This window comes from Podarcis erhardii, assembly GCF_964252035.2.
Source record: "Podarcis erhardii genome assembly, chromosome: 13".
NCBI lineage: Eukaryota > Metazoa > Chordata > Lepidosauria > Squamata > Lacertidae > Podarcis > Podarcis erhardii.
This window is the reverse complement of record NC_138502.1, coordinates 3,537,684-3,564,860: the sequence shown is the minus strand read 5'-3', so window position 1 is coordinate 3,564,860 and position 27,177 is coordinate 3,537,684. Positions and strand designations below refer to the sequence as shown.

The window sequence follows — 27,177 nt, the reverse complement described above, 5'->3', positions numbered from 1 at the left end:
AGCTTCAAACTTCACCCCTTGTTTGACCTATTTCCATGTAAAAGTGAGGGCCAAAATTTGCAACGATCACAAGCCCCAAATTCTCCCCACCCCAACAGAAACCCATGCAACTTGAAAGCCTGTATTTAAAAATACACCTCAAGTTCTCTGCATTAACTTACCTTGCAGGACTAACATACATTTTTACAGCTGATGTTTGCACGAAACAAGGTTCTCTGTTTTTAAGATTAAAAAATTATTAAAAATCCTAATTTCAGGAAAACAGGCAGGAAAAGTCTTAGACCTTTTAAAGTACAGCGGTACCTCTAGTTGTGTTCACCTCCGGTTACGTATCCTTCGGGATATGTACATGGCAAACCCGAAAGTATTTTTCCGGGTTTCGCCGTGCGTGCATGCGCAAAAGCACTAAACCGCGCCGCACATGCACAGAAACAGACCTCCTCTACATCTTTTCGTAATCATGCGTCGAAATTCGCACCAACACCCTCCCCCTCTAGAAAGGAGAAGACTAAGGAAAAACAAGAGCTACGATCATCATAAACTTTTATTAATCACCTGCATCACTTAATTGCCAACAAGAGAACGTATTCTTTCGCCAGGAAACAGCAACTGGTGACGAACATTCACGAAACCCACCACAACAGCCCTGCCCTCCCCCAAGCGAATCAGCACCACGGCCCACCCGTTGGGCAAGGGGTGGAAAACTATTTACATAGCACAGAAAAGTGGGGGACAATGGAAAAATCCCAAAAGAAGCAATTATTCTCCCCTTATATAAAAAAAGCAAACACACACACACACACACACACACACACACACACACACACACACACAGAGTTCCCTAGCACAAGACTCAGATCGACAAACAGATGAACCAAAATCTTTCCGCTAGCCGGGCGAGAGAAGGAAAATGTTGTTTTTTTTGAGACAGGAGAGATTCCTTACCCTCGTGCCTCCGACCCACAGAGGCACAGTGACAATTCTGCCCTGACCCAACATCTCTCCTTCAGAGCATGGAGCATGCAGAAAATCCAGTCCCTACGGCAACACCCAGCTCCGTCCTCTCAAAAAACACACTGTTTTCAAACGTCCCCTCGCACAACACACGTTCTCTCTTTGGTACAAAAGTGCCACGCGTAGAAACATATAAACACGGCAACGTTCAGGGGCCGAGGGCACCTGTGGCACGCCAGAGGTCCCGCACCCTCGCGGCCCCGTGGCAGTATGAAGCGTTGGGCCCCCTGGCAAACCCCAGCAGGCACGAGGAAGGGGCCCGAGGCTACGGGTGGGCCTGGGGCTTCTCCTCCGCCCCGGTGCCCGGGGAGCACCACCAGAGCTGGAGAGAGTTGTCACCGCGGTCTTGGTGGCGAGCGGATGGCCTTCTCCCTTTCTCCTGGTCGTCGTCTTCGCTATCCCACAGGTCAGGGAATTTGCGCTGGCCAGAAGCCGTGGCCAGAAGGGGAAGGCTGGGGTGGAGGCTAAGAGAAGGAGGCAGAAAGTCAGGGGGGGGTCAGGCTTCAGGGAACCTAACAACAACAACAACAACAACAACAACAACAACAACAACAATATATTATTTATACCCCGCCCATCTGGCTGAGTTTCCCCAGCCACTCTGGGCGGCTTCCAATCAAGTGTTATACAGCATTAAATATTAAAAACTTCCCTAAACAGGGCTGTCTTCAGATGTCTTTTAAAGAGAAGATAGCTGCTTACTTCCTTGACTGAGAAGGCCCTCTGTCTGGATTCCTGTAACCTCACTTCTCGCAATGAGGGAACTGCCAGAAGACCCTTGGTCTGGTTCTCAGTGTCCGATCCCCCTCCCTCGCGGCTGGGAAAACAAGAAGTTCTCACTATGGTATTTTATTCCCTCATTGCGAGAAGCAAAGCTACAGGGAACCAGGCAGAGGGCCTTCTCGGTGGTGGCGCCTGCCCTGTGGAACGCCCTCCCGTCAGATATCAAAGAGATAAACAACTACCTGACATTTAGAAGACATCTGAAGGCAGCCCTGTTCAGGGAAGTTTTTAATGTGTGACATTTTAATATATTTTTAATCTTTGTTGGAAGCCGCCCAGAGTGGCTTGGGAAACGCAGCCAGATGGGCGGGTTACAAATAATAAATTATTATTATTATTATTATTATTATTATTATTATTATTATTATTATTATTTTATATAAATTTTTTATTAAAAAATTTTTCCATAAAAAACTCCAATCATATCAATTTGCACATCACATATTTTAGCTTATTGGACCTCCCTCAACTTCTCTGACAATCATTCGTTGTTCAAATCCTATCTTCACATTCCTTAATTTTAATATTGCCATTAAATACTATATTTCTGTCCTTATTTGCTTTCTAGCAATATTCCTTGTATTTTCACAAAGCTTCTTTAAAGCACACTAGCGTTGTACAGTCCTCACATACAGTTTTCAAATACTCCGTAAATTTTCCCCAGTCCTCAAAAAACCTGTGATCCTTTTGGAATCTGATTTTCCCAGTTAATTTATCCAGTTCTGCATAGTCTGTTAATTTTGTCCTCCATTCTTCCAAAGTCGGTACTTCTTCTTGTTTCCATTTTTGGGCCAACAATGTTCTTGCTGCGGTGATTGCATACTGAAAACGTTTACAGTCTCTCCTATTTATGTCCATTCTTGTTATTCCCAGCAGAAAGGTTTCTGGTTTCTTAACAAAGCTATATTTTAGCATTTTCTTTAGTTCATTATATATCATCTCCCAGAACCCCCTTACTTTCTTACAATCCCACCACATATGCATGAATGTACCTTCTTTCTCCTTACATCTCCAACATTTGTTACAAGTTTTGTACATTTTTGCTAATTTTACTGGTGTCATATACCACCTATATACCATCTTCATAACATTTTCTTTCAATGTGACACATGCTGTAAACTTCAGGTTTTCATTCCATATTCTTTGCCAATCATCCATTTCTATGTTATATCCCATTATTATTATTATTATTATTATTATTATTATTATTAAGATATTTTTGAATTCATTGTATATTATATGCCAAAATTCTCTTATCTTCGCACAGTCCCACCATATGTGCATAAAGGTTCTGTTCTCCTACTCTCAATGCCCGCCTGGTTCTGGGAGAAGGGAGGGATCTGGAATGCTTTCTAAAGACACCCTCTGTCAGCTGTCTCTCCCCTGGTGATTCTTCTCCTTCTTCCTCCTGCTCCCCTCCCAATATTTCCCAGCTTCTTCCCTCTGCAGCCTCTGAATAATAATAATAATAATAATAATAATAATAATAATAATATTTTTATTTATACCCTGCCCTCCCTGGCCAGAGCTGGGCTCAGGGCGGCTAACACCAGTAAAATTACAATAAAACCATAATGGGGGTGGGGGACAATTTAAAATGCAAGTTAAAAATACAATTTAAAATGCAGCCTTATTTTAATAATAGCCCATAGATCAAAACCATAAGGGGAGGGAAACATAAGGATCAGACTGAGTCCAAACCAAAGGCCAGGCGGAACAGCTCTGTCTTGCAGGCCCTGCGGAAAGATGTCAAGTCCCGCAGGGTCCTGGTCTCTTGGGACAGAGCGTTCCACCAAGTCGGGGCCAGTACTGAAAAGGCCCTGGCCTTAGTTGAGACCAATCTAACCACCTTGCGGCATGGGACCTCCAAGATGTTTTTGTTTGAACACCGTAAGGTCCTCCGCGGGGCGTACCAGGAGAGGCGGTCCCGTAGGTACGTGGGTTCTAGGCCGCATAGGGCTTTAAAGGTCAAAACTAGCACCTTAAACCTGACCCTGTACTCCACCGGAAGCCAGTGCAGTTGGCAAAGCACCGGGTGAATGTGATCCTGCGGCAAGGACCCCGTAAGGAGCCCCGCCGCGGCATTCTGCACCCGCTGGAATTTCTGCAGATCACTGTTCTACATCTACACTGTCTCCCTCTTCACCTGACATTGGGTGGGCAAGTTAGGGTGAGGGGAGTGCCACCCACCCACCCTCAGTGCCAGTCCCTCAACAGGCCTCAGGAGGAATGGCGACGACGGATTTGGGCATGCTTAGCCTGGGGAAGAGGAGACCGAGAGGAGAGATGAGGGCCATCTTCAAATATCTGCAATAACCCCAACCCTCAGGGGTCCTGAAACCCCGTTTCCACCTCCGAATTAAGGGCAGGGACTCAACACCCCCCCCCACAATAAGTACCTGATCCCGTTGACGCAGTCGCTCAGAGCCTGGAACTGCAAGGTGGGCTCCAGAAGGGGGTGGGCCAGGTTGCTGCTGCTGTTGGGGGCCTGAGCCGTGTCCCAGACGCTGACCAGTCCTTCTGTGTCACCGCTCAGGAGAAACCTCCCACTCCTGCGGAGGAAAAATAATAAATAATAATAATAGATTTTTATTTATACCCCGCCCTTCATAAAACCGGGCTCAGGGCGGCTAACAACAAATTTAAAACACTTAAGTGATACAACAACAAAAAAACAGCATAAAATACAGTATGAAACGTGAATAACGATAAATTCAGAATTCAAAAATCAATTTAGGGGGGAAATCCATCCAATAAACATTAGATGATCACCAGGGCTAGCTGGCTAAGTTAGTCCTGTTTGGGCCAGCGAGGAAACCAGGGGAGAATTAGCTGTGGGATCCCAGAGCGGGTAATCTTCATAAAAAGGGGAAGGGGAGGGAAGGGAAGGGAAGGGAAGGGGAATGAAAGATCAGGCTGGATTCAAATTAAAAGCCAGGCAGAATAGTTCTGTCTTACAGGCCCTGCGGAAGGAAGTTAAATCCTGCAGGGCCCTGGTCTCCTGGGACAGAGCATTCCACCAGGTTGGAGCCATCACTGAGAAGGCCCTGGCCCTGGTGGAGGATAATCTGACTTCCTTAGGGTATGGGATCTCTAAACTATGATTATTCATGGACCTTAAGGTCCTCTGCGGGGCAGACCAGGAGAGGCGGTCCCGTAAATACAAAGCCCCTAAGCCACAAAAGGGACCGGGTGGCGCTGTCGGTTAAACCACAGAGCCTAGGGCTTGCCGATCAGAAGGTCGGCGGTTCGAATCTCTATGACGGTGAGAGCTCCCGTTGCTCGGTCCCTGCTCCTGCCAACCTAGCAGTTCGAAAGCACCTCAAAGTGCAAGTAGATAAATAGGTACCGCTCCGGTGGGAAGGTAAACGGTGTTTTGTGCGCTGCTCTGGTTTGCCAGAAGCGGCTTAGTCCTGCTGGCCACATGACCTGGAAGCTGTACGCCGGCTCCTTCGGCCAATAAAGCGAGATGAGCGCCGCAACCCCAGAGTCGGCCACGACTGGACCTAATGATCAGGGGTCCCTTTACCTTTTAAGCCACAAAGGGCTTTAAAGGTCAAAACCAGCACCTTAAACCTGACCCTATACTCCACCGGGATCCAGTGCAACTGGTAAAGCACTGGGTGAATATGCTCCCATGGCAGAGACCCCATGAGGAGCCTCGCTGCTGCATTCTGCACCCGCTGGAGTTTCTGGGACAGCTTCAAGGGCAGCCCCGCGTAGAGCAAATTACAATAGTCAAACCTGGAGGTGACTGTTGCACGGATCACTGTGGCCAGATCGGGGCGGGAAAGGTAAGGGACCAGCTGCTTAAAGCACCGCGGGCCAAGCTGCAAGGTGGTCCCGGGGAGACGAAGTTGGTGGGACAGGCCTGGGGGTGTCCCCAAAGGGCACCGGGAAGCCCCACCTGATCCCAGAAGGGGCTGAACCCAGGGGTCTCCTTCTAGGGCCCTTTCCTTGTAGCCTGGGTGCATGTTTTTGAAAACTTGCATCTGGCCAGCAACTCCAGGAAAGGTGGCTAGAAGCAAAAGGAAAATTATCCCCGTTAAGAAGGGTGTTTACGAGTGGGAAGGTGTGCAGAGGAAGGCGGCCGAGAAAATAAAGGGTCTGGAAACCGAGGCTGATGAGGAACGGTTGAAGGAGCTGGGCATGTTTAACCTGAAATAGAGGAGACTGAGAGGAAATAGGACAATCAACTTCAAATATCTGAACGGCTGCCACATGGAAGGGGGAGCAAGCTTGTTTTCTCCCACTCTGGTGGGTAGGACTCGAACCCATGACTTCAAGTTAAAGAGAATTTTGTTAAAACGTTCCACAGGTGGTATTTTACACCAGTTAAGCGGGCCAAAATCTATAAACTGAAATCCAACCTCTGCTGGAGATGTGGCAAAGAAGCAGGAACAACAATACGTATGTGGTGGGGTTGTGAGGAGATTAAGAAATTTGGGGAGTAATACATGAGGAATTAAAGAAAATGTTGAAAATCCCAATTGTTAAAAAGACGAGAGGCATATCTCCTAGGCTTGATAGGGAAAGATATACCGCAAGTGGAGGGAAAAGGAATTTTTCTATTTGCAACTACGGCAGCCAGGGTAGCGATTGCTTCTAAATGGGAATCTCAAATCTTGCCCTCAAAAAAGGAGTGGATTTACAAATGAAATGAATATTTAGAACTGGCAAAGCTAAGCTCAATCATAAGATATCAGTCAAATCAAAAATTAAAAAAAGGGAAATGTTTCAAAGATTATATGTTAAAATATTGTTCTAAGAAAGATATGCCTAGAATAAAAATGTAAAGTATATCTATGAATTGGGAAAGAAAAGAGATAAAAGAAATACAAAGAATGATACATTTGGAGGATGCAAAGATAAAGGTGGAAACAGAGATTCAAAGAAGTCGAATTGTGGCAGGTGGATATTATGTGATAAGTGTGTAATATTTGTTTTCAATGGTTTTGGATTGTTTTCAATCTTTTCTTTCTTTCTTTCTTTTTTGTTGTTGTTGTTGCTGTTTCCTGTATTATTTAAACAAAAATAAATAAACAAAGAAAAGGATATCATCTTGTAAGGGGAGAGGGCGGACTCACGGATCTAAGTCAAAATAGAGCCTCTGGTTGGTGGCAACTGTCCGGGACACAGAAAACAGGACCTCGCCTGGCTGTCGAAGGTCCCAGCAGAGGATCTCAGTGTCCTGGAAAATAAAGGCAATAATAGCACAGGCCCATCATAGGCCGCTTCCCCCAGGCCGGCCTTCCCCAAACTGGTGCCCCTCCAGCTGGTTTTGGTCTGTGCTGGTTGGGGCTGATGGGACCAATAGGCAAAAACAGCTTGGGAGGTTGGGGAATGCTGCCCCAGACTTCGAGGGAGATGGGGGAACCTGAAGTCTTGCTCCGGTTCCCCCACATATTCCCAGGAAAGTGAGGATAAAGTCCACAGAAATAACCGAAGATTGGGCGAATGAAGGTTGTGGCTTAGGGCCCTCGTATCTATGGGATAGCCTCTCCTGGTCTGCCCCACAGAGGACCTTAAGGTCCATGAATAACCATAGTTTAGGGGTCCCGGGAAGTCAGACTATCCTCCACCAGGGCCAGGGCCTTCTCGGTGGTAGCTCCGACCTGGTGGAATGCTCTGTCCCAGGAGACCAGGGCCCTGCAGGATTTAACCTCCTTCCGCAGGGCCTGTAAGACACGAGTTATTCTGCCTAGCCTTTAATTTGAATTCAGCCTGATCTTTTATTTCCCTTCTCTTGCCTCCCCCCTCCACTTTTATGAAGATTACCCACAGCTAATTCTCCCCTGGCCTCCTCGCTGGCCCAAGTAGGACCAATTCAGCCAGCTAGCCCTGGGGATTATCTAATTGATTTTTGAATTTTATTGTCATTCATGCTTTTATACTGTATTTTATGCTGTTTTTATAATTAAGTGTTTTAAAGTGTTTTAAATTTGTTGTTAGCCGCCCTGAGCCCGGTTTTTTAACTAGGAAGGGAGGGATATAAATAATAAAAAAATATTATTATTATTATTATGAAGCATTTTGCGCGGGTGTTAAGCTGCGGAACTCGCTCCCACAGGACGGCCAACCCGGATGGCTTTAAGAGGATTAGGCAAATTATGAGAGGACTGATTTATGGGCTACTTTTAAAATGAGGCTGCATTTTAAATTGCATTTTAACCTGTATTTTAAATTGAGTCCTGCCCCCCCCATTATGTTTTTATTGTAATTTAACTGGTGTTAGCTGCCTGAACCTGGCTCTGGCCGGGGAGGGCGGGGTATAAATAAAATTTATTATTATTACAGTGGTACCTCAGGTTACAGACGCTTCAGGTTACAGACTCCACTAACCCAGAAATAAGTTACCTCAGGTTAAGAACTTTACCTCAGGATGAGAACAGAAATCGTGTGGCAGCGGCAGCGGGAGGCCCCATTACCTAAAGTGGTACCTCAGGTTAAGAACAGACCTCCAGAACGAATTAAGTTCTTAACCCGAGGTACCACTGTATTGTGTTTTTAATATCCTGTTGGGAGCAGCTCAGAGTAGCTGGGGAAGCCTGGCCAGATGGACGGGGTTACAAGTAATAAATTATTATTATTATTATTATTATTATTATTATTATTATTATTATTATTGCTATTAGTCACTGTGAGAACAGGATGGTGGACTCAATGGGTTCTTAAGGGCCAGGCCCACAATGCCCCTCTCTCCTGCGCCCAGCCCTCAGCTTCCCCTCCACAGGTAAGCTCTCACCTTGCGCCCCCCGGTGAAGAGGTGGAAGCCGTCCAGGGAGAAGAGGGCGTGGGTGACACCCCCCTGGTGCCCGTGCAGCATGGTGAGGGGGTCGCCCTCCGCTTGGGAGTAGAGGCCCACCGTCTTGGAGTACGAGGTGCAGGCATAGATGGGCTGCGTCGGGCTGAAGGCAATGCAGGAAATAATCCCGCTCTGGCCCTGCTTCTTCACTGGGGGACCGGAGAGGGGAGAGGTTAGAGGAGAGAAAGGGCTTCTTTGCGCAGCGGTAACCTGCGGAACTCCTTCCCACAGGAAACAGCGGTGGCCGCCGGCTTAGATGGTTTCAAAAGAGGACTGGACAAATTCAAAGAGGGCTATCGAGGGCTGCTAGCCTTCACGGTCGGAGGCAGAGATGTTTCTGAATGCTGGTTACTGGGGCGGGAAGGGGCTCTGCGCTCGGATCCTGCTCATTGGGGTTCCCACAGGCTGGTCGCACTGCGAGAACAGGATGCCGGGACTAGGTGAGCCGTCGGCCTGATCCAACAGGCTGCTCTTGTGCTCAGGACAGATGCAGGACGCAGCAGGGCCTTTTCTGCAACTGCCCCCAAGGTTATGGGACAACTTTCCAGAGGAGGCGCATCAACACTGTTATAAGAATTCTGAGGTCTCAAATATAAATGTTCATAAATGTACAAGGCAAACGCATACGTAAGTATATAAACCACGTGTCTGAAATAGTACAGGAGAACAATCCTGAAGCCATTTTGACTCTCCCAAATTGACCTCAATGTATTTCTCAATGTATTTCTCGCCTGCAAATCCTGTCTTAAGGGCGTATTCGTGTAGGAATAGGGAGAGCCTGTGACCTGGAGTCAGGAACCAAAGTATTAACCATCACAAAACAACAGCCAGGCTGCCCAGGCAATGCAATCAGTGACCATTATCAGGTCTCCTGGCAGACAGGATTTGTGCTGTAGACCGCCTCCTTCTGTGATGTATGTATGATGCTTTGGGGGGTGGTCTTGGGCTACAGGGTGGGCAATTTCAAAAGTCTATATAGAAGCTTGTTCTGGGTTCTCTCCTCCCTCCTGCACGCAGTGAGTGGGGGACCCTGTTGCAACAGTTTAATAAAGATCAGGCTTACTAGCTGCTTTGCTTCTCAATTTACTCTGGCTGGTGTCTGTTATTTTCTCTGACCGATAGGGAACCCACTTAAGGGCTCTGTATGGGCTCCAGAATACCCCATAAGGGAAAGGGAGCAGTTTTTTTCTTATAACAACACCAACACGCAATTGTTAGGCTTCCCAAACCGGTGCAACAGCCGTTTACCTCATTTAAAAAGACACACATCTGATCTGAGCCAAGGTTTCTAAGCTTATGAGGGACGCGGGTGGCGCTGTGGGTTAAACCACAGAGCCTAGGACTTGCCGATCAGAAGGTCGGCGGTTCAAATCCCCGCGACGGGGTGAGCTCCCGTTGCTCAGCCCCTGCTCCTGCCAACCTAGCAGTTCGAAAGCACGCCATTACTAGTAGATAAATAGGTACCGCTCCGGTGGGAAGGTAAACGGCGTTTCCGTGCGCTGCTCTGGTTCGCCACAAGCGGCTTAGTTGTGCTGGCCACAGGACCCGGAAGCTGTACGCCGGCTCCCTCGGCCAGTAAAGCGAGATAAGCGCCGCAACCCCAGATTCGTCCACAACTGGACCTAACGGTCCCTTTACCTTTCTAAGGTTATGACTGGCTGCTGTTGATTAGTATCCCAACTTCTTTCTTCGAAGGAGTTCATGGTACACCCCCTCCTCATTTAATCCCAACGACAGCCAAGCGAGGTTGGCAAGGCTGACAAGGGCAGAGATCTTTATGGGTCGAGGGAAATTTGAACTCTGGTCTCATGGGTCATAGTCCAAACTCTCTGACCACGACACCACACTGCCCAGATCCCTGCCTCCACTGTTTTGCTCCTGGCCCCATCGAGACACACCAACGGGTCTCTCAGCCCCAAAGCACCTGATAAGGGGAGATGTTGCCTCACCCAGAAACTCCCTGGACGGATCTGAGGCCGACTCACCGAGGGTGGGCCTGTTTTCGCACATGCGTCCGGGCCGCGACGTGTCAAACACCCTCACAATCTTGTCGAAGCCACAGAAGAGCTGCGAGCCGTCCGGGGTAAAGCACAAGGAGTGGGCAGCCGTCAGCTCATCCTGGCGAGAAAATGGGAGGGTCAGCGGGAACCAACTCCAGAAGAATAGTAATAATAATAATTTTTATTTATACCCCGCCCTCCCCAGCCAAGACCGGGCTCAGGGCGGCTAACACCAAATATAAAAACAATTAATTGTGTTTCCCAACCTTGTGCCTCCAGCTGTTTTTGAACTACAACTCCCATCATCCCTGACTAGCAAGACCAGTGGCAAGGGATGATGGGAATTGTAGTCCAAAAACAGCTGGAGGCACAAGGTTGGGAAACACTGAATTAGAATACAGCTTAAAAAACAAGATTAAAATACAACATTAAAATGCAGCCTCCTTTCAGTGGAACTCAAATCAAAAACTTTTTTGGGGATGAAAACGTCAAGTCTTCACCAAGGCTAATTATCCAGACTGGTCCTACGTGGGCCAGAAAAAAGCCAGGGAAGTCCCCAAATAGGAGTTCCAACACAGAATGAGAAAGGAAAGGGGGAGGGGATCAAGTGGATTCCAAGCCAAGGGCCGGGTGGAACAACTCTTACAGGCCCTGCGGAACGAAATCAGATCCCGCAGTGCCCTGGTCTCATGAGACAGAGCGTTCCACCAGCCCGGAGCCAGTGTTGAAAAGGCCCTGCCTCTGGTTGAGGCTAATCTGACTTCCTTAGGGCCCAGGGCCTCTAGGGTGTTGCTATTTATGGACCTTAAGGTCCTCTGTGGGACATACTGGGAGAGGCGGTCCTGTAGGTATGAGGGTCCTAGGCCGTGGGATTGTGTCATGTTCAGAGGTGCCAATGCAGCCGGCAACTGCAAAGAAGGCTAAACTTTGGCTACCGTCTCCTCCCTGTTTTGCTTTGCTACTGCTACCCCCGGAAGGGAGAAGGGAGATGCCAAACCATCTTTGCAGGGGGACCTGGACCCAGTTCCAAGTGGTGTACTGCGGTACCTTGGTTCTCAAACTTAATCCGCAAAATGGATTAATCCGTTCCAGACTTTTAAAAGCAACCCCTAAAACAGCAATTTAACTTGGATTTTACTATCTAACGAGACCACGTATCCATAAAATTGTGGGAGAAAAGCAATGACAAACCTAGACAGCATCTTAAAAAGCAGAGACATCACCTTGCCAACAAAGGTCCGTATAGTTAAAGCCATGGTTTTCCCAGCAGTTATATATGGAAGTGAGAGCTGGACCATAAAGAAGGCTGATTGCCAAAGAATGGATGCTTTTGAATTCTGGTGCTGGAGGAGACTCTTGAGAGTCCCATGGACTGCAAGAAGATCAAACCTCTCCATTCTGAAGGAAATCAGCCCTGAGTGCTCACTGGAAGGACAGATCCTGAAGCAGAGGCTCCAAGACTTTGGCCACCTTATGAGAAGAGAAGACTCCCTGGAAAAGACCCTGATGTTGGGAAAGATGGAGGGCCTAAGGAGAAGGGGACAACAGAGGACGAGATGGTGGGACAGTGTTCTGGAAGCTACCAGCATGAGTTTGACCAAACTGCGGGAGGCAGTGGAAGACAGGAGTGCCTGGCGTGCTCTGGTCCAGGGGGCCATGGAGAGGCGGACACGACTAAACGACTAAACAACAACCCTGCGAGGGAGTTGAGGCCGAGAGAGGCAGTGTCTAGCTCAAGGTCACCCAGCAAGCTTTGTGCTCCAGTGGGACGATTTGAACCCTGGCCACTCCCAGTCTGACACTCGGACCACAATTTACCACACTGCCCACACCACGTGTGCTGGGCAAAGTCAGCAACACACACACCCACAACCCGGGCACATGCTCACCAGGTGATTGTAGGGTCGAAAGGTGGCGCGCAGGTCTCCGTAGAAAGCATCCCATATGTGGATAGGGTTGTCCCGGCTGCTGCTGGCAACACTGCAAGGGGGAGAAAAGCAGAAGGAGGGCCAGTGAGGGACAGCCGGGGGCCGGGTGAACTAGAAAGGAAGGGGCAGGCAAAAGGGTAGGCAGTCCCTAATCACTTCCCAGCGCCACCTCACAACTGGGCATAAATGCCAGAGACAAACCCTGGATGAGCCCTGGCAAATTCGTGGTGGAGAGGGCTAGCGATGGCGGCTGTGCCCTGCCTCTGCAACTGGAGGGAGCAATACTTCTGAATTAATAGTGAGGGGGGGAGTGTGCTCTTGCGCTGGGGGGTCCTGCTCGGAGGTTTAACACCTGATACCATTGTGAATGGTTCGCTTTGAGAGCCATTGTTATCTGCGATGGCTGCTGTCGTATTATCATGGGGGAGCCGAATGAGGTTCACAAATTTATCCGGGCAGCCAATTTTCAGGAGGACAGTCCACAGGGCATTACAATCTACAGTACAAGACAGAAGTGCTGTTTTTGGGGAACAGGGGGAGCTGGTGTGGGGGACTCCCTGGTCCTGAATGGGGCAACTGTGCCCCCGAAGGACCAGGTGCGCAGCCTGGGAGTCATTTTGGACTCACCGCTGTCCATGGAGGCACAGGTCAGTTCTATGTCCAGGGCAGCTGTCTACCAGCTCCATCTGGTATGCAGGATGAGACCCTCCCTGTCCGCAGACTGTCTCGCCAGAGTGGTGCATGCTCTAGTTATCTCCCGCTTGGACTACTGCAATGCACTCTATATGGGGCTACCTTGGAAGGTGACTGAGAAACTACAACTAATCCAGAATGTGGCAGCTAGACTGGTGATTGGGGGTGGCCGCTGAGACCACATAACACCAGTCTTGAAAGACCTACATTGGCTCCCAGTACGTTTCCAAGCACAATTCAAAGTGTTGGTGCTGACCTTTAAAGCCCAAAATGGCCTCAAAGGCCCAGTAGACCTGAAGGAGCGTCTCCACCCCCATCATTCAGCCCAGACACTGAGGTCCAGCTCCGAGGGCCTTCTGGTGGTTCCCTTACTGCGAGAAGCCAAGTTACAGGGAACCAGGCAGAGGGCCTTCTCGGTGGTGGCGTCCGCCCAGTGGAACGCCCTCCCACCAGATGTCAAAGAGATAAACAACTACCTGACATTTAGAAGACATCTGAAGACAGCCTTGTTCAGGGAAGTTTTTAATGTGTGACATTTTAATGTATTTTTAATCTTTGTTGGAAGTCACCCAGAGTGGCTGGGGAACAAATAATAAATTATTAGTATTATTACAGTGTCGAAAGCCTTAGTCAAATCAATAATCACCATATACAGAAGTTGGTTTTGCTCTCTGCATGTTTCTTGGAGCTGTCGAGCAGTGAAAATCACATCCACTGTCCCCCTAGAAGGCCGAAAACCATTTTGGGATTCAGGAAGGGTCAACTCGGATATTGTTAAGAGACGGTTTGCTAAGATCCTTGCAAGAATTTTGCTGGCCGCAGCTAATACAGAGAGGCCTCCCACTGGGACATCTAGCTGGCAGCTGCAAGAACAGGACGAGGAGTGGGCCACTATCTGCAGCCAATGGCTTCCACCAGCCTTGTCCGCCCCCCCCCCCGGAGCCTTTCCCAGACCATGACTTTGAGAACAGCAGAGGCAGTTGAGAGGAGAGTTCAGGGATAGTTTGTTATGTATTGTTTTGAAAATAATTTTATAAGTTGTGTGTGTTTGTTTCTTAAATTTAATCCTTTTACATCCTTTTGTATGATTTGCGGTATTTTATGCATTGTGATTTGCTGATATTTTAATAGATTATAGATGAGTAATTATTTATTGTAATAAGTGCAAACTGTCTAATTATTACCCGCCCACCTGTCAAACCACAAGGGCAAGGCAGGGGACGTACAGATTCCAGCTCCCTTTGCAGAGCCCCACCTTTCTAATTAGGCGCTGGTTAATTTCAATTCAGTTAATTAAATTAAGGCAGCGTTCAATTATTTCGGCAATTGGCTTTTCCGGACGCCTCTCCTGGGGCTGTTCAAACCTCGAGCCTCTTCCGGCTACTTGGCAAAATGTTTTCTTTCTTTTTTATTCCCACCAGCAACTGGGGAAGAAGAGGAAGGCAGGGGGGAAAAGAGGGGAAAAATGGATTTACAAACAAGTCTGCGGGTCGGAGGAGTTCATCAGCGGGAACCAGCAGTAATCGTAGACAGTGTCTCCTTCGGCCATGTGCAAGACAGGACTCTGGAGAGAGAGAGAGAGAGAGAGAGAGAGAGAGAGAGAAATGAGCACCCTGTCTGGAGCAGAGATTGCGACCAAGGTTGCCACCTACACAGGAATATTTCCTGCGTTAGCCTGGAAGACTGGCCCCCATCCAGCCTTTGCTGCCCCCCCCCCACTCTTTGACATCCCCCAGAAAGGAAGATTCGCGCCTGGGAAAGCGCGATGCAAGGTCTTTCCCAGAATCCTCCTCTGTTCTGCGCTCTAGGGAAGAGCAAGGTCGGTGAGAACTTTCGCAGCTCCACAAAATCCTTTTTTGAGGCAAGGCGACCAGAACCATGTTCCAAACACAGTGTTTTGTTTTAACTATTTATCTTGTGCTTTTATCCTGAGATTTTATCCTGTGAACCGCCCCGAGATCTTCAGATGAAGGGTGGTATATTAATAATAATAATAATAATAATAATAATAATACGATAATCTTTATTGTCATTGTCCCATGCAGAACAACGAAATTGAAAAAATCTATATCAGACATTCAAAAGCCAACAAGCCTGCTATCCCAGCCTGGTTGACACCCTAAAAACTCTGATACCCCACAATTAAATACAATATACACCCACAGAGACTACCTTACACTGTGTTTAAAAGCAAAATCACATTTGGATAGAAACTGTTTCTCAGGCGGCTAGTTCTAGTCTTTATAACTCTGTCCCTTCTTCCAGAAGGCAGAAGCTGAGAGAGATCATTTCCAGGGTACGCACTACCCTGCGCTATCTCTGAAGCTTTCTTATGGCACCTGGAAGTGTAGATTTGATCCAAGGTGGGAAGAGTGCACCCAATTATTCTCTCCGCAGTCTTTACAACCCTGGACAGCATTGTTTTTTCCCCCTGACCGTGAAGCTCCCATACCACACACACAGACCATAAGTTAATACACTCTCCACAGTACAATGGTAAAATGCCATCAAAAGGTCCTTTGAGAGATTGTTTTTCCGGAGGATTCTCAGAAAATATAGCCTCTGCTTTGCTCTCTTCATCAGGTCTTTACTGTTTTTTCCCCAGGTTAGGTCATCTCTCAACTCCATTCCCAGAAATTGAAATACCGAGACCTGTTCCACACACTTCCTAATAATAATAATAATAATAATAATAATAATAATAATAATAATAATAATAATTTGTGTAACAGTTTTACGCTATCAGCAATTTTGTTTCCAGTTCCTTCCCTCATGGTCACAGAATCTGCCTTATTTTCACAGCTTCCACCCTGCTGCGTTCTGGGTCTATGTCTTCATTGAGTGATCTGCTACCTGCCCGAGGCCTCATTCCCAGCCAATCATGCCAGTTCAGACCCATGGATGTTAGGAATATGACTGCCCCTGCACGCACCGCTTTGCACCTGCTCTCACCGAACGGCCTATGTCCCTTTACCACGCCATTTGCTAACTTTGGAGAGGTCCTTTCGGAGCTCAACCCCATCTCGTTTTTAGGACCCTGAACCATTTAGCATCGCCGGCAAACTCTGGAATCTCACCGCTCGCCCCCACTGTGGAACCTACTGTTAGAATTCCTGGTCCATGATTGCAGTCATGGGATTTTTGTCTTTCACATGACGGTACAGTGGTGCCTCGCAAGACAAAAATAATTCGTTCCGCGAGTCTCTTCGTCTAGCGGTTTTTCCGTCTTGCGAAGCACGGCCATTAGTGGCTTAGCGGCTATTAGCGGCTTAGAAAAAGGAAAAAAAGGGGGGGGGACTCGCAAGAACTCGCAAGACGTTTTCGTCTTGCAAAGCAAGCCCATAAGGAAATTCGTCTTGCGAAGCACCTCAAAAACGGAAAACTCTTTCGTCTAGCGAGTTTTTCGTCTTGCGAGGCATTCGTCTTGCGGGGCACCACTGTATATGTTTTAGCTCCACAAAGTGGGAAGTGACGGAAACAGGATGTTTGTGTTACTGTGAAGTGGAACTGTTCTGCCCGGACACTGAGGTCCGGCTCCGAGGGCCTTCTGGCGGTTCCCTCACTGCGAGAAGCCAAGTTACAGGGAACCAGGCAGAGGGCCTTCTTGGTAGTGGTGCCCGCCCTGTGGAACGCCCTCCCACCAGATGTCAAAGAGAAAAATAACTACCAAACTTTTAGAAGACATCTAAAGGCAGCCCTGTTTAGGGAAGCTTTTAATGTTTAATAGGATACTGTACTTTAGTGTTTTGTTGGAAGCCGCCCAAAGTGGCTGGGGAAACCCAGCCAGATGGGCGGGGTATAAATAATAAATTGTTGTTGTTGTTGTTGGTCTTTGCTGTCTCCTGCTAGAGAGAGGGAGCCATGTTGCAGTGCTCCGTGTGTGTTTATATGTAAATAAACTAGATTAGCCAAAATGCTGAGTTGCTGAGGCCTGTCACGCAAAATACAAAGACTCTGTGGATCCCTAAGTGTGCCGGTGTTGGTTGGCATCGGTCGCTGTGATGTTCGGGCTGAATAAAGCTTTTGAAGCTCCCGAACGATCGACCAGGAGGGAGAGAACATGCCAGTCGGGCATGTGTCTCTGCCAGGGTCCTACTCGAGTGTAGGGATGAGCTCCTGACACCTATAGCCCTCCAGGTATTTCTGGGGCTGCAATTCCCCATCGCCACCGCCCTGCCCCCCAGCATGGCCAATGGTTTGGGATGATGGGGAGTCCAGCAACTTTGGGAGGGCCAGAGGTCCCCCGATTCCTGCCACAAGAGAATTTGCCTCTTCCCCTCCCCACGCAAACATGTGCTGGCAGGCAGACAAGACGCACACTCGGCGCTCATACTACTACCAACCATTTCAGAGATGGTTCCCCATTCCTCCGCGTACAGCTCAGCAGGGAGGTTGTAGATCCGCAGGGTGTTGTCAGCACTGTTGCTGAGCAGGCAAGTCCCATCAGGAGCCCTGGGGGGGAGAGGTGGGAAGGGGCACACTGTTATTGAGCAGAGTGGCAACTTATTCCCTTGTTTGTCCAGACCACGGGTTAGCAAACTGTTTCAGCAGGGGGTCGGTCCACTGTCCCTCAGATCTTGTGGGGGGCCGGACTATATTTTTTTGGTGGGGGAAATGAACAAATTCCTATGCCCCACAAATGACCCAGAGTTGCATTTTAAATAAAAGCACACATTCTGCTCATGTAAAAACACCAGGCAGGCCCCACAAATAACCCAGAGATGCATTTTAAATAAAAGGACACATTCTACTCATGTAAAAACACGCTGATTCCCGGACCGTTTGCGGGCCAGATTGAGAAGGCGATTGGGCCGGATCTGGCCCCCGGGCCTTAGTTTGCCTATTCATGGTCCTGACTATGATAGGCCACGGGGACCAAACAATCGTTTTGAGGATCAAGGAAGCCAAGTTATACAGCAAGAGAGGAAAGAGATAACATACAACCCGTCTCCCCAGATATGATTACCCCACCCCCATCTTTCCCTGCCCCCCCCCTTCCAAAGGAATGGCCCATTGCTGTCCATCAAGAGTTCCCAAACTCGGGAACGTTCTTTTGTATGTGGTGGACCTGTAAAAGGGTATTGGGAAATAATTCATAATGAATGGGAAAAAAACATTTAAAAGTACCGTATTTTTCGCCCCATAGGACGCACTTTTCCCCCTCCAAAAATGAAGGGGAAATGTGTGTGCGTCCTATGGGGCGAATGCAGGAGGCAGGCAGGCAGGAAAAGCTCCCCAAAGCCGCACACAAGCTCCGCGCGGCTCTTGCGGCTTTTCCTCAGGAGAGACAAGGGACTGACGCAGCCAGTCAGTCCCTTCTCCCTCCTCTAGAAAAGCCCACAGGAGCCTTGTGCTCCTTAAAGGGTGTGCAGCTCCTGTGGGCTTTTGCAGGAGGTGGGGATATTGCCATAGCTGCACGCAGCCTCTCCCGGCTGGAGAGGTGGCAGGTGGCTATGGCAGCAGCCTCTTTAGCCGTGCGCCATCTCTCCAACCCGGAGAGTGTGCGCAGGGCTAAGGAATAGCCCCGCGACCCTCCCCCAGCTGGAGAGGTGACGCGCAGCTTTGGAAGCAGCCTCTTTAGCCGCGCGCCATCTCTCCAGCCCGGAGAGTGTGCGCGGGGCTAAGGAATAGCCCTGCGACCCTCTCCCAGCTGGAGATGTGACGCGCGGCTTTGGAAGGCACATACCTCCACAGGCACATACCTCCACACGTGGTGGGAGTGTCCCAAAAATCCAACTATTCTGGACAACTATAGTTCAGCTTCAACATTTGCCAGTGACGAAGGCGGAGAGCGAAGGGAGCAGCGCGTGTTTTTGCTCCTTACAAAAGCGAGGAAATCAGAAGACAGGGTGGCAAGAAACGGAAATTCCGACTCGAACACAAGGAAGAACTTTCTGACCATGAGAGCTGTTCAACAGTGAAAACGGTCTCCCTATGGACGTTGTGGACTCTCCTTACTTTGGAGGTTTTCAAGCAGAGATTGGACAGCCATCGGTCAGGGGTTCTTCAGCTGTAATTCAGGGGGTTGGACTAGATGACCCTAGGGGTCCCTCCCAAGTCTACAGTTCTACGATTCCAGTCCACTCACCATTTGCAGCCTTTAAGGAAATTCTCCTGTACGTGGCTGTACTCCACCCAGGAGCCTGTCAGAGGTTTGGGGGCCTGCGAGAAATCGTAGGTCGGGAAGCTAGAAGGGGAAGGAAAAGGAAAGTCACACTGTGCTAAGCCAGGAACACCCAACCACCCCCTTACAAAGCTTGTTAACATCCTATTCCCCTCCCAGGATCCAGCCCGAAAGGAAAGGCAGGAGCTTCTATAGGAATACTGCAATAATAATAATAATAACAACAACAATCATAATTTATTATTTATACCCCACCCATCTGGCTGGGTTTCCCCAGCCACTCTGGGCTGCTCCCTAATCCCTAATAATAATAACAACCCTATCCCTAACCCTAAGTCCAATCCCTATCTCAAACCTCTACCCCTATTAATAATAATGATGATGATGATGATGAAGGATACAGGATACAGGAGACCACCCCCTTCGCTCAGACACGCTGGGGCCTCACCCTCAAAAAGAGAACTCTGAAATCCAGCCTCCCTGCAATTTGTGGTGGATCAAAGTATTGATAAACACAGTGGAATAAGCAGTAAGAGTAAGTTTGAAGAGAACAGTGAATGAAAAGATGGTGAAAGGGTCTCAACCTGCCTGTGAAGATGAGTGAGGGATTTTTCTAGCACTGATAGATGAATCTATGGCCTTGTTTTCACCCAAGGCTGTACCTACGACGCTACTTTTGTTCTTCTGACAAGGCTGTTCCGACTCTGCTTACCATGCGGCTTAATTTCTACGCATGTGTAAAGGTGATGGAAGTCCTAAAGCTGCGTAACTTAAAGCTCTGTGAAACTGGCTTCTGTGGTTTCCCAGTAGCCGCTATTGTTCTGGCCTTGTGCGTTAAACACCACAACTGGTGTGGCTAACTGAGCCCAAATAAACTGAAGTTAAGCAAACCTGTTTGTAATGTTAAGGAGTGAGAGCCTGCAAGCCTGAAGTGTGCAAATTCTTAAGAGTAGACAAGTGATCTTGGATTATGCAAGTGAACTTGCTTTTATTTGCACGGCCAAATTTATAACCGTGCAAAAGGAGCAAATGCACTAGGGCTCATGCCTGCAAGAAAGCAAAGGCTAAGTTTACTTCTTTTTTCAAGTAAAACTCCAACCCTACCACAAAGAAAGTTATGAAACAAAATGTGCATGCACCTTTCTAAGCAATTTTGGTGAGATGAGCCACACTGGCAGTTCATGCCTTTAAGTGCTTTTAGCCAATGCTGCCTTTAATAGTACAGTGGTACCTCTGGTTGCGAACGGGATCCGTTCCGGAGACCCGTTTGCAACCTGAAAAGAACACAACCCGCGTCTGCACATCGTGATTCGCCGCTTCTGCACATGCGTGTGACGTCATTTTGCACGTGTGCACACGCGCAAGCGGCGAAACCCGGAAGTAACCCTTTCCAGTACTTCCGGGTCGCTGCGGGACGCAACCTGAAAATGCGCGATCTGAAGCAAATGTAACATGAGGTATGACTGTATAAAGGTAAAGGGACCCCTGACCATTAGGTCCAGTCGTGGCCGACTCTGGGGTTGCAGCGCTCATCTCGGTTTATTGGCCGAGGGAGCCGGCGTTCAGCTTCCGGGTCATGTGGGCAGCATGACTTAGCCGCTTCTGGCGAACCAGAGCTGCGCACGGAAACGCCGTTTACCTTCCCGCCGGAGCGGTACCTATTTATCTACTTGCACTTTGATGTGCTTTCGAACTGCTAGGTTGGCAGGAGCAGGGACCAAGCAACAGGAGCTCACCCCATCGCGGGGATTTGAGCCGCCGACCTTCTGATCGGCAAGTCCTAGGCTCTGTGGTCTAACCCACAGTGCCACTGCATTAAAAAAATAAAGCTATTGTGATTATTGTGAGACACTTTGAGCTCAACATCAGTAATTTAAAAAATCATCTTTCCCCTTTCTGAACTGGGCAAAGGACCCATCTGAGCTGGACCTCCACCCATCTGCCTGCAAGGCAGCACCAGACACTCACTAATACTCTCCTTCCTCTGCCAACATTTCTCCTCCATCAATCGCGTCTTCCTCCTTTTCTTCCTTGAGGTGATGCGCTTCTGTGTCCCCAATCTCAGGTTCTTCCTTCGGGGGTTTGGGCCCAGGAACTGCCTCTGCAGCAGCCCCCTCGTCTTCCTGGCTCCCATTTAGCCTTGGCACCTTCGCCGCAGGTCCAGAGATGGTCCCAGGGTCCACCTTGCTGTCGTCTGGCTGCCCCAGCTCCAGAACAACCTGATGGTCAAGGGGCGGCTTGGCATCCATCACACAAACCTTGGAGTGTCTCCTTAAGCCCTGCTCCTAAGAGGCACCACCGCTACTACTAATACTAACAGGACAGTGTTTATGTAAGCCAGACCACCAGGGAAAGCTTGAGTGTACCAGAGCGCCGGGTGCTGCATTCATCCCAGCGTAAGGAGGTGGAGGTTGCCGAGAGGGAGGAAGGATTCTGCACGGAAAGGAAAAAGTTGCAAAATAAATAAGAATGCCCAGACCATAGCTGTCAACTTACAGATTTGAAAATAAGGGACCAGCAGCCTCGAAAATAAGGGATCAGCAGCCAAAACAAGGGATTTTAGTCAACCAGCAGCCAAACGAAGCCTCAAGCGGTGGTTCACACAGCGCAGCAACCCGGCAAAGGGGATGCAGCAAGGAAAACCCCCGTCCCCTCTCCGCTGGGAAGCGCTGAGCAAAGGCGAGTCCCCAGGCAAGGCGGCCGATTTGATGGGCACAAGGCATGCAAGCTCCACCCCCCAGTCGTTCTCAGACTCCTTATTGGGTGAGCAACCCAGCCAAGCAACACAGCTGGAGCCTCCCTCCTCCCTGGCTGGGAGGGAGGGAGAGGAGCTGCTTCCTTTGAAACCCGGGAAATTTAAGGGACATCATCAATAAGGGACAGCAGCGGGACACAGCGCTGGGATAAGGGACTGTCCCGCCAAATAAGGGACGGTTGACAGCTATAGCCCAGACTGATACCCAAATATTCCAGCCATCATTAGGACTGAACGTATTCTGCAGCAACCACAGAATACGGTAGCCTGCCAGTCTCAGCTTTTTTTTTCAAAAGTAAAAAAACAAAATCAAGTTGCTAGTCCACATGAAAGGGAACTGTTGAGTAGGATTTCCCATTGGCACAGGTGCCCTGCCAGGCATTTTAATTTTTTTTTACCCACCTCATGACTAAGAGAAACACAAGCACGCCCTCAGGGGAATGAATCTGGGGGCGGGGAAAGCTTTTTCGGCGAGGGGTGGGAGTAGACTTCTAGCACTCAGGAATCAATTTGCTGCTGGGCCAAGCTCAAGGTGCTTTTTGTTATTTTATGGATAAAAATAATAATTAATAATCATAATAAATTTTTATTTATACCCCGTCCTTCCCAGTTCAGGGCGGCTAACCACAGATTTAAAACACTTAATTGGTGTAACAAAAAACAGCATAAAATACATTATAAAACGTGAATAATAAATTCAGGATTCAAAAATCAATTTAGGGGGGAAATCCATCCAATAAATATTAGATGATCACCAGGGCTAGCTGGATGGATTAGTCCTATGTGGGCCAGCGAAGAGACCAGGGGAGAATTAGCTGTGAATTAGCACATACCTCTATTCATAGAAAAAATACCAGATTGGGTTACAAGATTTACACATAAAGCCAAACAAAAAACATCAAAATCAGGAATCAGATAGCTGTATTGTGGAAGATGTACAGTGGTGCCTCGCAAGATGAAAAGAATCCGTTCCGCGATTCTCTTCGTCTAGCGGTTTTTTCGTCTTGCGAAGCAAGCCCATTGACGGCTTAGCGGCTTAGCGCTATTAGCGGCTTTTAGCGGCTTATCGGATCGGCTGATAAGCGGCTTAGCGGCTTAGAAGAAGGGGGGGAAAAGGAAAAAAAACCCGCAGGAACTCGCAAGACATTTTCGTCTTGCGAAGCAAGCCCATAGGGAAATTCGTTTTGCGAAGCGCCTCCAAAACGGAAAACCCTTTCGTCTAGCGGGTTTTCCGTCTTGCGAGGCGTTTGTCTTGCGGGGCACCACTGTACTCTTAATTGCTGCAGTAAGATTGAAGGAACAGAACAGTTTCCCGCAGGTTTTTTAAAGTCACCGTGTGCTAAGTTTTAGCATTTAAGCTACTTGGGGGTGGGGGAGACCAGCCTCCCTGTACTCCTGTTGCTCCCCAGGCCCACTGAGGGTGCTGTAAATAATAACTGCAAAGAAAGCCAGTGGTGGGCTAGTTGTTAAGAGTGCTGAACTAGGACCTAGGAGAGAGACCAGGGTTCAAATTCCCCCACTCAGAGGCCCGAAAAAGACCCAATATGGAGGCCAAGTGGCCAAAATATTGGGAAATACTGGAAAAAGATGGAGACAATTGGAAATTGCAGAGTTTGGAGAAAATGAAGGATAAGGTGCGAGACTGGTTACATTACGCTCAGATTAAAGAAGTTTTTAAAAATGACAAAAAGTTAGGGTTCCAGGTGGAGAAATCAAAGTTAGAAACAGAATTGTTAGAACCAAAGACTAAGGTACTATCTAGAATGTATAACTTGCTGTTAAAATGGAATACACAAGACGAAATGGTTAAATCGGCTATGATAAAGTGGGCGCAGGACATTGGGCATAACATTATGTTTGAGGATTGGGAAAGGTTGTGGACCACTGGGCTGAACTTCACCGCATGTAATGCTCTGAAGGAAAATATAATGAAAATGATATATAGATGGTACATGACCCCAGTTAAACTTGCCAAAATATACCATTCGTCTGATAATAAATGTTGGAAATGTAAAGAAAATGAAGGAACATTCTTTCACCTCTGGTGGACATGCCCTAAGGTGAAGGCCTTCTAGGAAATGATATATAATGAGCTGAAAAAGGTATTTAAATATACCTTCACTAAGAAACCAGAGGCCTTCCTCCTGGGTATTGTCGGCCAGAAGGTGCTAAAGAAGGACCGAACATTCTTTATGTATGCAACAACGGCAGCAAGGATACTCATCGCAAAAAACTGGAAAACTCAAGATCTACCCACACTGGAAGAGTGGCAGATGCAGCTGATGGACTATATGCAACTGGCCGAGATGACTGGCAGAATCCGAGACCTGGGAGAAGAGAAGATGGAGGAAGACTGGAAGAAATTTAAGATGTATCTACAAAAACATTGTAATCTGGCTGAATGTTAAGAAGGATGCTAGATTATAAAAAATCGGCCACCACTAAATTAGAATTAAAAATTGATGATAAGTGAGACTAAAGAAAATATAAAACTTTTTGGAAGAATTGCTAGATCATATTTGAATGATTGGACATGAGATTTGTAAACAAGTTGATAATTTGTTTGGAAAAAACTTTTAACGATGTAAATGGGAGCGGGAGACGTGAGGGAGTCTAAAGAAGTGATGAAACTATGTTTGTGACAGAAGTAAGATTATTATTTGTGCATTTATATTTAAAAACTTTAATAAATATCTTTTTTTTAAAAAAAAAAAAATTCCCCCACTCAGCTTCATGAAGCACCTCACTGAGGCACTGCCTCTCTCCTCCTAACTTACCCCCCCCCCCGCAGGGTTGTTGTTGGGGATTAAATGACATGGAGAACTACATATTCCGAGCAGAAAAGCTGGAATATTATTTATTTCACAATATTCATAATATTAGTTTTTCATTCTTCTGCTACATATGCTGTTTTAAATGTGCATTTTATATTAGACTTCCTTTAGTAATGTTTTCTTTTGAAACATTTATGATTTTTTTTGTTAACTTTGCTGCATTAAATGCGCATTCTGTACTTGACGTCCTTTGTAATGTTTTTACGATAACTTTTTTTGTTAACTATGCTGCATGTTTTATTTTGAAATCTTTCAAGAGAATATTTCAGTTTTCCGCTAATTATGTTGCTTACTTTATATTTGACTTTCTTCTGTGATGTTTTATTCTGGGTTGTTTTACATGGATTTTTTTAATGTGGGCTTTGTGTTTTTATTTTGTATTTTTAATGTTCTGACCCACCTTGAGGCGGTATACAAATTTAATATATAAAAGGCTAGCAAACCGCTCTGAGATTCACCCCCACACACACATAAAAAGAGAAAGTGGCGTTGAAAGGAAACGAATAATAATGATGTATCGATTGTAATGAAAGAAAACAAACTTCAAAGCCATTCACGAAAAGTGATACAATCCAAGAAAGTGAAACGAACAAACCTCAAATTGCTTCACAAAAAGAGGAATAAAATTGTGGGAAGGAAAGATCACAGATGTACTTTAAAACATAAGAAAGTGAAAACATTAAAGGAAATCAAGATTCACGCCAACTTTCCAAGCAGCCTTGTGTAAACAAGAATGTTTTGGGCTTTTTTAAAAAGAGAACAGCAAACTCTAGATGTCAACAGGCAGTGAGTTCCAAAGTGCAGGTGCAATATGAGAGAAGCAGACAAAAATGATGGACTTTGCAGAACTGGCGAAGATGACGGGGGAAAAAAATCCGAAACCAGCACGATCAAGTATTCCAAAAAGACTGGATGAAATTTATACAGTATTTGAAAGAACATTGTAAGTCATTAACATCACCAGTAGGGTTGCCTGAAGCCTTGTAATGAGAAATCATCTTTCTTTTCACGTTTATTTAAATCTTGAGGTACCTTGTAACGAGTTTAATTAAAATTAATTAGAGTTTAATTAGAAAACGTATTAAATGCTATGATTAAAAACAGCCCTGTTCAGGGATGTTTTTAATATGTAATGCTGTATTGTTTTTAATACTGATTGGGAGCCGCCCAGAGTGGCTGGGGAAACTCAGCCAGATGGGCGGGGTATAAATAATAAATTATTATTATTATTATTATTATTATTATTATTATTATGATAGAAAGGTCAATTTTGGAAGCCACGAGGCGGGAGGGAAGGAAGTCGAGAGGCTCTAGGGAGCCAGAAAGTGGAGAATAATGATGTGATTGTATATTATTAAATGGAAAATTAATAAAAATTATATATATAAAAACGCAAAGTGCAGGCGTAATAAATAAAAGTAAATAAATTACCTATTTTAAGGGGAGGGGCTGGAGGGTGGGGGCTGAAAGCACAGAAAAAGCCCCCCCCAATCTCCCCCCGCCCAGAGAACAGGAGCGCCCCTTTACCTCCCAGCAGCTCCCCAACAGCAACTCATGGGCAGCCACTGGAGGCGGCCATGACACCCCGCCGGCTCCGCCCACTCGCGTCTCGCGAGAGCTGGAAGGCTCGGGCTCCCTCTCGCGAGATGATTCGCTCCCTCCCCCCATCCTACCCATAGAGATACGAAAAGCTGTTAGAGCAGCGCGCGGCGCCTCGGTGTTTGGAGGGGGAGGTTGCGGGTTTGCAACGGGGTGGGCGGGGTGGGGGAATGGAACCCGCGAGTTTTGCCAGAGCCGTGTGAATGGGCAGTCGCGTGTCCGCTCTCCCCGACCCGAACAAAAAAAAAGGTGGCGGGAGGAGGAGGGTGCCGAGGTCGGCCCAAGGGCAATGAGAAATGGAAAATGAAAAAAAGGAAGTCTGTGGCTAACAGGGTGGCTTACAACAACCTTGCAGTTGTGATAGGAATTTTGAGGTCTTAGATATATGGTAATGTTCATAATATATATTATATTTTATATTATATTATATTATATTATATTATATTATATTATATTAATTATGTGTGTGTGTGTGTGTGTATATATATATATATATATGCAGAATTTATCATGCAAAAGGCTGGGCTGGATGAATCCCAAGCAGGAATTAAGATTGCCGGAAGAAATATCAACAACCTCCGATATGCAGATGACACAACATTGATGGCAGAAAGTGAGGAGGAATTAAAGAACCTTTGAATG

General features: G+C 47.2%; 1 protein-coding gene across 2 annotated transcripts; it reads right to left on the bottom strand.

Moving 5' to 3' along the window:
• Positions 1-526: 526 nt before the first annotated feature.
• On the bottom strand, positions 527-26,534 carry WRAP53 (WD repeat containing antisense to TP53). Of its 2 annotated transcripts, none has more exons than XM_081835728.1 (11): positions 26,464-26,534; positions 21,316-21,780; positions 19,312-19,410; positions 17,567-17,675; positions 14,699-14,787; positions 12,492-12,582; positions 10,588-10,720; positions 8,543-8,751; positions 6,885-6,988; positions 4,197-4,349; positions 527-1,478 (listed from the first exon to the last, which is right to left on the bottom strand). In XM_081835728.1, the coding sequence occupies exons 2-11, from the start codon at positions 21,594-21,596 to the stop codon at positions 1,280-1,282; spliced, it is 1,467 nt and encodes a 488-aa protein (XP_081691854.1). In that variant the 5' UTR covers positions 21,597-21,780; positions 26,464-26,534; the 3' UTR covers positions 527-1,279. The 2 variants fall into 2 exon arrangements, with proteins under 2 accessions (XP_081691854.1, XP_081691855.1); XM_081835729.1 differs by having other exon boundaries at positions 26,368-26,517.
• Between the last annotated feature and the right edge of the window lie 643 nt (positions 26,535-27,177).

Bases quoted from the DNA above. Each gene is read 5' to 3' on its own strand.
- WRAP53 (XM_081835728.1), bottom strand. From the start codon at position 21,596: ATGGATGCCAAGCCGCCCCTTGACCATCAGGTTGTTCTGGAGCTGGGG. The intron at 19,411-21,315 runs GTGAGTGTCTGG...TTCCCCTTCTAG, and splicing joins GCAGAGGAAGGAGAGTATTA to CTTCCCGACCTACGATTTCT. The intron at 8,752-10,587 runs GTGAGTCGGCCT...CCGGTCCCCCAG, and splicing joins CGAAAACAGGCCCACCCTCG to TGAAGAAGCAGGGCCAGAGC.